Here is a 12,708-nt window from a genome sequence, read left to right as displayed (position 1 = left end):
GTGACCCGGTTTCTACCGCTGCTCACCATGTGTCCATCGTTCTCACCACCAAAGCAAATTCCCTGTTCTGTCCAATGGAGAAGAGAGAAATCTTGGCTCATACTACAGCAGCTGCCTCCATTGTACACAACAAGGACCCACATATCATACGGTAAACAGCGCCAGAAACAGTGTCACCATGCTGTCAGATTCCCTTTAAAATATAAGTACTCGTACTTGGTATCGGCGAGTACTAGAATTAAAGTATCGGTACTTGTACTCTGTCTTAAAAAAAAATGGTATCGGGACATCCCTACTAGGATTAAAATAATAATCTTGATATAAATTTGAAAACTAAGTGCATTATTCAGGATGCAGTACTTGTCTAGAGTCAGGGAACAACATACAGTCATGGCCGTAAATATTGGCATTCCTGAAATGTTTCAAGAAAATGAAGTATTTCTAACAGAAAAGGATTGCAGTAACACATGTTTTGCTATGCACATGTTTATTCCCTTTGTGTGTATTGGAACTAAACCAAAAAAGGGAAGAAAAAAGCAAATTGGACATAATGTCACACCAAACTCCAAAAGTGGTCTGGACAAAACTGTCACCCTTGTTTCAAGCATGTGATGCTTCTGTAAACTCACATGGGGCAAGTAACAGGTGTGGGCAATATAAAAAGCACACCTGAAGGCAGATAAAAAGGAGAGAAGTTCACTTAGTCTTTGCAATGTGCATCTGTGTGTGCGCCACACTAAGCATGGACAACAGAAAGAGAAGAGAATTGTCTTAGGACTTGAGAACCAAATTGTGGAAAAATAACAACCGCAAGGTTACAAGTTCATCTTCAGAGATCTAGATTTGCCTTTGTCCACAGTGCGCAACATTATCAAGAAGTTTGCAACCCATGGCACTGTAGCTAATCTCCCTGGGCGTGGACGGAAGAGAAAAATTGATGAAAGGTGTCGGATGGTGGATAAGCAGCCCCAAACAAGTTCCAAAGATAGTCAAGCTGTCCTGGAGGCTCAGGGAGCATCAGTGTCAGCGCGAACTATCCGTCGACATTTAAATGAAACGCTATGGCAGGAGACCCAGGAGGACCCCACTGCTGACACAGACATAAAAAGCAAGACTACATTTTTCAAAAACTGAGTAAGCCAAAATCCTTCTGGGAAAACATTTTGTGGATAGATGAGACCAAGATAGAGCTTTTTGGTAAAGCACATCATTCTACTGTTTACCGAAAACGGAATGAGGCCTACAAAGAAAAGAACATAGTACCTACAGTGAAATATAGTGGAGGTTCAATTATGTTTTGGGGTTGTTTTGCTGCCTGTGGCACTGGGTGCCTTGATTGTGTGCAAGGCATCATGAAATCTGAGGATTACCAATGGATTTGGGTCGCACTGTACAGCCCAGTGTCAGAAAGCTGGGTTTGCGTCAGAGATCTTGGGTCTTTCCAGCAGGACAATGACCCCAAATATATGTCAAAAAGCACCCAGAAATAGATGGCAACAAAGCGCTGGAGAGTTCTGAAGTGGCCAGCAATGAGTCCAGATCTAAATCCCATTGAACACCTGTGGAGAGGCTTTAAATTGCTGTTGGGAAAAGGCGCCCTTCCAATAAGAGACCAGGAGCAGTTGGCAAAGGAAGAGTGGTCCAACATTGTGGCTGAGAGGTGTAAAGCTTATTGATGGTTATAGAAAGCGACTGTTTTCAGTTATTTTTTCCAAAGGGTGTGCAACCAAATATAAAGTTAGGGGTGCCAATAATTTTGTCCAGACCATTTTTGGAGTTTGGAGTGACATTATGTCCAATTTGCTTTTTTCCTCCCTTTTTTGGTTTAGTTCCAATACATACAAAGGGAATAAACATGTGTATAGCAAAACATGTGTTACTGCAATCCTTTTCTGTGAGAAATACCCAATTTTCTTGAAAAATTTCAGGGGTGCCAATATTTATGGCCATGATTATTTCTTGCTGCAGCAGTCTGCCTGTGGGAGAGGAGAGAAGTCGCAAAGACAGCAAGACGAAAGATCAGACTGCTTTACTGTAATCTCTGCTTCTGTACAGCTTCCAGCAAATGGGATAAATTACTTTTAAAGGGGTTTTCCAGTCTATTATAAAAACCAATATGGTTCTGGGATGGGGAGAGATAGCAAGAAAAATAAAGACCACTTACCTAGCCCTGGTGCTCTGCAGTTCCTGTTCACCTCAGTTTGGTTCCCTGTCATCTCTATTCTTCCTGCACTCGATGCAGGACCTGCCGGCTCAGCCAATCACTAGCAGGACATCAGAAGGTGCTGCATATAGCCATTGTCTCAGAAGCAGGAAAAAGAGAGAAGACTAAATGGAGGCGAATGGGAGCTGCAGCTACTGGGCTAGGCGAGTATGCTTCCCCCCCAACACTTGATAACCCCTTTAACTTCATTTAATTAAACACTATCACACACATCTACTCTGACTTGGATGTTTAAGGTAAATGCACACTATAGGGATTTGCTGTGGACATTTCTTTGAACAAATCCACAGTGAAATCTGCAAGACAAGTCCACAAAAAAAATCTATTCATGTAATCCACAGCAATAGGATTATTTGCAGATTTTATTGAGGGTTCTAAAGGGGTATTGGGGAGGTATTCCAGGCCTCAGCACTTCAGGGTCTTGGGAACACTTTGTGCCAGAGAATACAATTTTTTTTTCTATGTTATGGAAACACAGACAGATAAAAAAAATGTAATAAAAAAAAAGTGCCATGTGTCTCCTTGTCCTAACAGCATGTATGAACATTCCACAACATAATACATACATAACATGCTGTGGTTTGAAAAATGTCACCTCAAGTAATCCACAGCAAGTTAGTTTATGTATTATGTTGTGGAATGTTCATACATTTATTGCAGATTTATTTCCCATTGACCTAAAAGGGAATCTGTCATCTGCATTTCCCAGCTGCTGATCCTGTTAGAGCAGGAGGGGCTGGACAGACGGGCTACTATATTTTGCCTATAAACTGTATGTTTGGCAACAAAGGCTTTTATTACTGGAAGAGATGCTGGTCCATACTGGGCAGCCAGTTTGCTAAGGCAGATGTGCGATGCACAAGTCTGTTTCTAATAGAATGCATACACTGATCTTACTAGGCATTGTATGGCTGGCTTGGCAACCTGACTGCCCAAGATAGATCATGCCCGATCTGAGGAATGGACAGGCACTCAGCTTTACAGGTACACTTTGTCCATAGAAAGTATACTTGGGTGTTTCATTGTTTTAAACCTTTGTAATAAACATCCTATCTACACTACTGACTGTATGAGACAGTTTTTCTTAGAAGGTATGTGCACTTTTTTTGCCAATTTCTAAATTGCTATTAGCTTGCTTTAAGGACCTGTGAGAAAATGCAGCTTAGAAGTTTCCACAGAGATACATAATATGCTGTGCGTGACTAATACTGACCAGCTCTGGATGCATCTAGTGCCCAGGCGTAGGTAAGTAATAAGTAGGGTGCCAAGGAAAGGGGGAAACACAACCCTCAACAGGATACACTGATTGGCCTATATAAATTATTGTAACTGCAGCAATTTTCATTACATACAGTTTGGAAATGGTTGCGGAGATGCTCCAAACGTGTGAACCTCTTCCCACAGGCCTCACAAGGATATGGCCGCTCTCCTGTGTGACAGCGCAGATGACGCTTAAGATCAGCTTTGCGCTTGACAGTGTGTGTACAAAACGGACATTTAAACCTCACAGGACTCAGGTCATCTAGAAAGAGAAACACGATAGAACTGAAAAATAAGAAACATTACATTCAAGTGTTTTCTAGTAAATGCAATATTACAGTAACAGTACTTGTTGGGACATGTAATGTGCATTTTATACGTTTTATCTAGGGAACATAAAAAAATTGGCAGAATAGTGCAGTCTTGTATTACATAATGTATTCTTATATTTATGTGCCTCCAGCTACCACTAGGAGGCTGTCACCAATCAGGAGAAAGAGCGAAGATTAGCACGTGACAGTCTGGCTCAGCGATTTTTGGTTCGCTGCTTGACTAGAAGTCTATGAGCAGGGAGACAGATTGCTGCTCGCTTCTTTAATTTTAAAAAGGCCTCTGAAAAATAAAGAATGTATAAATAGGAAAAAATACCCGGTTCCACAGCGCAGTCCACAAATTCAATCAGGAGATGATGATGGATGTATAAGATATTTTATTAGGCCAGGGTGCAACGCGTTTCGGGGCTTGGGATCCCCTTCGTCAGGCAAATAGGCATCATCCTATTTGCCTGACGAAGGGGATCCCAAGCCCCGAAACGCGTTGCACCCTGGCCTAATAAAATATCTTATACATCCATCATCATCTCCTGATTGAATTTGTGGACTGCGCTGTGGAACCGGGTATTTTTTCCTATTTATACATTCTGCTCTGAATCGGCCTGCTCAGCGCTGGATCCGATACCGGGAGGCTGCACCACTATTCTTATGCGCTTGTGTGGTTGTGTCAATTACATAACCGTACCAGGTGAGAGGACCACTAAAACAGCTGTGATTCCTGCACTCACCTAACTTCACATTGTCTATGACATACTGTCCTATGGGGAGCTCTGCTTTTTGTTGTTTTTAGATTTATGAATTTCTGAAAAATAAAAGAAGCGATCTGATTGGTTGCTATGGGCAGCTATTCAGCTTTTCCTCTGCACAGGTTCTGATAAATCTCCCTCATAATGGATATAAGAAAGCATAATAACCTTTCATTAAACCATAAACTTTAATATCATGTAAGGCTGAGTTTGTACGTGGCATTTTGGTAAGTATTTTTAGCTACAACCAGAAATTGATCCAAAACTAAGAAAAATGATAGTATATACTCTAAAATACACTGACCCGACACAGCCCAAATAGAAAACCCCTGTAAAACAAACTTTTTCCCAGTGTGTGTGTGTATATATTTATATATATTTTTTTTTTACATGGCATACAAATATTCTAGTTGACACTGCTGTTATCATATGGCTATTAATATATGTGTCCCTGTTTGCACTGGTCTGATACAGTAACACTGGGCATGGTAAATAAATTTACAGTGGGGCAAAAATTTATTTAGTCAGTCACCAATTGTGCAAATTCTCCCACTTAAAAAGATGAAAAGCCTGTAATTGTCATCATAGGTATACCTCAACTATGATAGACAGAATGAGAAAAACCCCCATAAAATCACTGTCTGATTTTTAAAGAATTTATTTGCAAACTATGGTGGAAAATAAGTATTTGGTCACCTACAAAGCAAGATTTCTGGCTCTCACAGACCTGTAACTTCTTATTTAAGAGTCTCCTCTGTCCTCCACTTGTTACCTGTATCAATGGCATCTGTTTGAACTTGTTATCAGTGTAAAAGACACCTGTCCACAACCTCAAACAGTCGCACTACAAACCCCACTATGGCCAAGACCAAAGAGCTGTCGAAGGACACCAGAAACAAAGTTGTAGACCAGCACCAGGCTGGGAAGACAATCTGCAATAGGCAAGCAGCTTGGTGTGAAGAAATCAACTGTGGGAGCGATTATTAGAAAATGGAAGACATACAAGACCATTGATAATCTCCCGCAACCTGTGGCTCCACGAAAGACTTCACCCAGTGGTGTCAAAATGATCAAAAGAATGGTGAGCTAAAATCCCAGAACCACACTGGGGGACCTAGTGAATGACCTGCAGAGAGCTGGGACCAAAGTAACAAAGGCTACCATCAGTAACATACTACACCGCCAGGGACTCAAATCATGCAGTGCCAGACATGTCCCCCTGCTGAACCTGTTTGGGACCACGGGTGTATGGGTAAGCCCTTGGGCCCTGGTACTCCTCCTATCCCCTGTGATTGGCCGATCAGGATTGACCGGCGAATGGCAGGGCGGGGGTGAAAGTTCATTTCCCCCCACCCCTGGATGTAGGGGCAGAGCGAATGAAGATGGCAGTGATGTACGGGGGCCGTGGATGCAGCGGGGACCGGAGGCTGACAAGAGGCAAGTGGAGGCAGCGGCGGCGGTGTCCCAGATGCAGCAGTGAAGATTGCCGTAATGTGATCTTCACTGCTGCTTTTAGGAGTTTCAAAACTACAACTACCAGAATGCCCAGACAACCTTTGGCTGTCTGGGCATGCTGGGAGTTGTAGTTTTGCAACATCTGGAGGGCCACAGTTTGGAAACCACTGTCCTTCCAGATGTTGCAAAACTACAACTCTCAGCATGCCCAGACAGTCCAGGCATGCTGGGAGTTGTAGTTTTGTAACATCTGGCCTTCAGTTGTTGCAGAAATACAACTCCCAGCATGCCTGGACAGTCTCAGCATGCTTGGAGTTGTAGTTTTGCAACATTTGGAAGGACAGTGGTCTCCAAACTGTAGCGCTCTAGATGTCAATTCAAAGCATGCTGAGACTGTCCAGGCATGCTGGGAGTTGTAGTTCAGCAACATCTGACCCTTCAGATGTTGCCGAACTACAACTCCCAGCATGCCTGGGCAGTCTGGGCATGCTTGGAGTTGAAGTCTTGCAACATCTGGAGGGCTACAGTTTAGACCACTGTGTAGTGGTCTCCAAACTGTTGTCCTCTAGTTGTTGCATAGTTACAACTCCCAACATGCCCTCCGGCTGTCTGGGCATGCTGGGAGTTGTAGTATTGCAACAACTGGAGGCACACTGGTTGGGAAACATTGTTTCCTAACTCATTGTTTCCCAACCCGTGTGCCTCCTGCTGTTGCAAAACTAACTCCCAGCATGCACTGAAAGACCATGCATGCTGGGAGTTGTAGTTTTGCAACAGCTGGAGGCACATTGGTTGGGACACACTGAGTTAGGAAACAGACAGTGGTGCGGAAACACTGCGGTAGTCTGTGTTTCCCAATCCCAACCAGTGTGCCTCACATGGGTGGGGGTTTACAGCAAGTTTCCCATGTCAAGTTTGAGATGCGGCAAATTTACTTTTGCATCGGGAAAATCACTGTAAACCCCTGCCTGAGTGAATATACCCTAAAAAAAACTACACTACCCCTAAATAAAGAGTAATACACTACACCCTTACACTGTTGGTGCCGCCCGCCCATAAAAATGAAAAATGTCTTGCAAAATACAACTCCCAGTATTACGGACAGCCATTGACTGTCCAGGAATGTTGGGAGTTTTGCAACAGCTGGAGGCACCCCGTTTGAGGAAAACTGATGTAAAAGTAATTTTGGTGGAGGAGGCAAATGTAACGCTTGCATCCGGGTACACCACTATGAAAATCCCTAATTTAGGCCTCAAATGAGCATGGTGTTCCCTCACTTTGGTGCCCTGTCATATTTCAAGGCAACAGTTTAGGGCCACATATGGGGTATTTCTGTACTCGTGAGAAATTGCACTACAAATGTTGGGGGGGCTTTTTCTCCTTTTACCCCTTATGAAAAGAAAAAGTTGGGGTCTATACCAGCATGTTAGTGAAAAAAAAATTACATTTTTTTACACTAACATGCTGGTGTTGCTCCATACTTTTCACTTTCATAAGAGGTAAAAGGAAATAAAGACCCCCAAAATTTGTGACAATTTCTCCCAAATACGGAAATACCCCATATGTGGACGTAAAATGCTCTGCGGGTGCACAACAAGGCTCAGGAGTGAGAGCGCATTATGTACATTTGAGGCCTAAAACTGGTGATTTGCACAGGGGTGGCTGCTGGTTACAGCGGTTCTGACAAAAGCAAAAAAATAAATACCCACATGTGACCCCATTTTGGAAACTACACCCCTCATGGAACATAACAAGGGGTATAGTGAGCCTTAACAGTCCACAGGTGACTGACAGTTTTTTGAACCAGTGGTCCGTGAAAATGAAAAGTAATTTTTCATTTGCACAGCCCACCGTTACAAAGATCTGTCAAATGCCAGTGGGGTGTAAATACTCACTGCACCGCTTGTTACATTACTTGAGGGGTGTAGTTTCCCAAATAGTGTGTTTTTCGCTGTTCTGGCACCATAGGGGCTTCCTAAATGCAACATGCCCCCCATAAACCATTTCAGCAAAGCTCGCTCTCCAAAATCCCATTGTCGCTCCTTCTCTTCTGAGCCCTCTAGTGCGCGCACAAAGCACTTTACATCCACATATGAGGTATTTCCTTACTTGAGAGAAATTGGGTTACATATGGGTCTACAAGAACATGTTTGTGTAAAAAAATGAAGATTTTGAATTTTCTCCTCCACTTTGCTGCTATTCCTGTGAAACACCTAAAGGGTTAAACTTTCCGAATGTCATTTTGAATATGTTGAGGGGTGCAGTTTTCATAATGGGGTATTTCTAACATAAAGACCCTCAAATTCACTTCAAAACTGGACTGGTGCCTGAAGAATTCAGATTTTGAAATTTATTTGAAAAATCGGAATATATCTGCTGAACTTTGAAGCCCTCTGATGTCTTCAAAAAGTAAAAACATGTCAACTTTATGATGCAAACATAAAGAAGACACATTGTATATGTGAATCAATATATAATTTGGTATGTCTATTTTCCTTACAAGCAGAGAGCTTCAAAGTTAGAAAAATGCTACATTTTCAAGTTATTCAGGAAATTTTAGATTTTTTCACCAAGAAATGATACAAGTATGACGAAAATTTGCCACTAACATAAAGTAGAATATGTCACGAAAAAAAAAAATCACTGAATCAAATTCATAAGTACAAGCATCCTAGAGTTATCAATGCTTAAAGTGACAGTGGTCAGAACTGCAAAAAATGCTCTGGTCCTTAGGGTTAAAAATGGGCTCGGTCCCCAAGGGGTTAAGCCAGTACATGTCAAGGCCCGTCTGAAGTTTGCTAGAGAGCATCTGGATGATCCAGAAGAGTATTGGAGAATTTCATATGGTCATATGAAAACAAAGTAGAATTTTGGTAAAAACTCAACTCGTCGTGTTTGGAGAAGGTAAAATGCTGAGTTGCATCCAAAGAATACCATACCTATTGTGTAAACATCATGCTTTGGGGCTGTTTTTTTAGCAAAGGGACCAGGACGACTGATCTGTGTAAAGGAAAGAATGAATGGGGCCATGTATAGTGAGATTTTAAGTGAAAACCTCCCATCAGAAAGGGCACTGAAGATGAAACGTGGCTGGGTCTTTCAGCATGACAATGATCCCAAACACACCGCCCGGGCAATGGAGGAGTGGCTTCGTAAGAAGCATTTTCAAGGTCCTGGAGTGGCCTAGCCAGTCTCCAGATCTCAACCCCATAGAAAACCTTTAGAGGGAGTTAAAAGTCTGTGTTGTGCAGCGACAGCCCCAAAACATCACTGCTCTAGAGGAGATCTGCATAGTGGAATGGGCCAAAATACCAGCAACAGTGGGTGAAAACCTTGTGAAGACTTACAGACTTTGACCTCTCATTGGCAAAAAAGGGTATATAACAAAGTATTGAGATTAACTTTTGTTATTGACCAAATACTTATTTTCCACCATAATTTGCAAATAAATTCTTTTAAAAATCAGACAATGATTTTATGGATTTTATTCTTTTTACTGGATTTTAATGATTTTACGGACTCATTATGTCTCTCAGAGTTGAGGTATACCTATGAGGCCTCTCATCTTTTTAAGTGGGAGAACTTGCACAATTGGTGGCTGACTAAATACTTTTTTGCCCCACTGTATGGGTAAAAAAATAAAATAAAAATTATATTATATATATATATATATATATATATATATATATATATATATATATTCTGATCAGTGATTTTGTATAATCAGACATACTCACCTTCGCTCCAACCAGACATAACACCCAAGATGGTGGGCATTGCTTTGTACAATTCATCTGCCTTGGAGATACGCGGAGCCCCGTCCTGGTCTCCAGAATCTACATGCTGTGGTGACTCTGGCCAGCTTTGAGCAGTATCACCTTCTTCCTCTTCTTCAGGTTTTGGGCACAACAATTCTTCATGTGATTGTGGGTCATCATCCTGCATTGTATTGTCGTCATCATGGACTATACATTCTGCAGAACCACCCACTAGGTCACCTAATGGTACTGATGTAATGCATGTAGGATTTAGGGGTTCGGGCATTAACCGTCTACGATGCTTGCGAACGTGCTCAGGCTTACGGGAATGTTTAGAGAGAGGTCGTTGCAACCGTGGGTTGATAGGAGGGGGGTAATTGTATCCAGCAATGAAACCGCTATGTTCTGCTGTTTCATGAGAGTGTGTTGGGCTATTTTCAGTCCTCCACCCAGCTGCATAAAGTCCAGTGCCATTGCTGCCATTGTCTTTATCGGACAAGCTAAAGAAGCCATCCCTTTCCTTTTCATTGATGTCCAGGGAGGATTTGATAAACATTTTGCAGACACTGATGACATCAGTCATTTGCAAATAACTAGCTGCTGACATAACTTCAATGACATTCTGCCCAGACAGGGGTAATTTGCCAGAATACACAAAATCTAGGATGGCAGTGAAAGTGTCAGCGGAGAAGACATCAAAGGTAGCGGTGGTAGGCTTGCTCACATCCTTGCAACTCTGAGACAGCAGCATTTTAAAGTACCCACTGCTGGCAAACAGGACATTTCTATGAGCCTTGAACATCTGGCCTTCTACCACGATGTGACAGTCACAAAACAGGTCTTTTTTTCTCTGTTCATCCAACTGCTGCAGGAGTCGAATATGATGAGAGGAGAAATCCATTCTTCCCAGTACACTGTATAGCAGAGTAAAAGGCTGGTGAGCTATAAATAACTCATGGAGGAGATAAGGACTTTATAAATTAAAGGAAAAAAAAAAAAAAAAAGAAAAGTCAGCTTAGAGATAGAACTTAAGGAGCCATACATTTCAGAACATACCACTTGCAGGGTATAATAATAATTTGCTAGACCCCCAGCTGTCACAAACCTAGATTGCATCATAAGAAAGTCAAAGGGGTGATGGAGGCCCCAACACCCGTCTATTCTCCTAGATGCCATGGCACTATTGACTGCAACATATATAAGGTTAAATGCAGAGACTAGGGTTCTCCCTGATACCAGACGCTGTCAGATGGCATTCACAGCCGCACATGGAGTGGGATCATCTCCCCAATCCAAACCATAGTAACCCATCGCACATTCACATCTACCAGCAACTCCACCAGTCAGCTGTTTGAGGGGGAAATGGCACTCACATGAGCACCGCAGCCTCTTCTAAGTTCACCAGCACCACTATACTACGAGTAGCACGGGTAGAAGGTACTGCAGTGTTGCTCTATTCATTAGAATAAGACAACAGGGAAGTACATTGTGTTGCAACTGGAGATGCCAGTATGAGCACTGGTATATGTGGAACTGCTGATTGGTTCCGGGAGTTAGACTAATCTAATATGGATGACATTTTATAAGGCTGGATAGTAAATATGTCAAAAGCTATCCTCAGGATCAATATATCATAGGTGGGGGTCCGACATTCAGCACTCCACAGGACAGCCGTTTGTCAGAGCCGCAGTGCCTACATACATAGATGATTATAGAGCCAGAAGCAGACAGTGGCCCCGTGTGTGGATACTGCAGCTCAGCTCCTATTCAAGTGAAAAAAACTGAGCCGCCCAGCATGACCACTACAGATGATGTACAGAGCTGCTTGCAGGCACGGTGGATCAAACAGTTGATGGGCAGGGGTGGCAGACCCCCACCCATCAGTTATCAAGAAAGTCCTGGAGAACCCAGCTTTTGCACATTAATAACACTTTAGTTTTTATGTTGCTGCATTATAAAACCCATAACATTTTCATTTTTCTAATGATGGAACTGTAAGTTGGCTTCTTTTTTTTGCGGGATGAGTTCTAATTTTATTTGATATTATTTTGGGTTGGGAAAATTTTTTGCGCACCTTTTTAGTCCATGTTTTGAGAAGTGGATACACAGAGGTGGACTGTATGGCAATACTAATTCTGTGTAGTTTCTTATATATTTTTTCTAAGTAAAGGTCTGACAGGTTTCAGTACATCACAGTCCTTCAGGATATTGTAAGACCCGTGGTAAGAAATCACTTAATGGGGGGGGTTATACGGAGGGGGTGATTAAAATAATGCACATTCTACTTTACATAAAAAATAAAAATCTATACTTACCTCCAGCGCTCCTGTTTAGCTTGCCGTTTTCTGCTCCAGAGCTCCTCTTCCTCTGAGAAAGGATGGTGGTTGGGCCTGGAGTGTCTTATTGCCTTTCAGCCAATTACTGATAGCAGCAATGTCCAGCCTCGGCCCATCACTCTGGGCCCAAGTGTCATGCTTTCTCACAGCAAGAGGTTCACACCCGGGGAAAGGAGTGGGACACTGGTAAGTAAAGATTTATTTATTTTATTTATTTTAGATAATGTAGAATGTATATAAAAAAAAAAATGAAAGGTGCTCACCCAACTTCTAAATGCCTTAAACTGAGCAAAAAACTTTGAAACACCTATAGGCTAAGTGTTGAAAATAATATAGAAATTGTAAAAATATAAATAACAGTGCTCCAAGTTTTGGATATGGTAACTCAATATTACATTTATTAAATAATCACAATAAAATAGCTGTCCGATAAGCCACAGGGCCCTTGTGGCTAACTTCTGGCGATACAATATTAAACAATTCTATCACTCTTAAAGGGGTACTCCGCCCCTGGCATCTTATCCCCTATCCAAAGGATAGGGGATAAAATGTTAGATCGCCGTGGTCCCGCTGCCGGGGACCCCGGGGATCGCCACT

At 42.2% G+C, this 12,708-nt stretch overlaps 1 protein-coding gene across 7 annotated transcripts in view; it reads right to left on the bottom strand.

Moving 5' to 3' along the window:
• ZBTB8A (zinc finger and BTB domain containing 8A) overlaps positions 1-12,708 on the bottom strand; it is a 66,048-nt gene that overhangs the window by 7,480 nt on the left and 45,860 nt on the right. For 4 of the 7 annotated variants that reach the window (XM_056556541.1, XM_056556539.1, XM_056556537.1 and 1 more), the window contains 2 exons: positions 9,755-10,689; positions 3,577-3,746 (listed from right to left, as the gene is read on the bottom strand). In XM_056556541.1, the coding sequence (XP_056412516.1) occupies positions 3,577-3,746; positions 9,755-10,676 (1,092 nt within the window). In that variant the 5' untranslated portion in view covers positions 10,677-10,689. Of the gene's footprint in view, positions 1-3,576; positions 3,747-9,754; positions 10,747-12,708 lie in introns of all 7 variants that reach the window. The other 3 variants (XM_056556536.1, XM_056556538.1, XM_056556535.1) reach the window with 1 other exon arrangement.

Source organism: Hyla sarda, chromosome 2, assembly GCF_029499605.1.
Source record: "Hyla sarda isolate aHylSar1 chromosome 2, aHylSar1.hap1, whole genome shotgun sequence".
NCBI lineage: Eukaryota > Metazoa > Chordata > Amphibia > Anura > Hylidae > Hyla > Hyla sarda.
The sequence above is the reverse complement of the archived record's forward strand: the minus strand, read 5'-3'. Positions and strand labels throughout refer to the sequence as shown.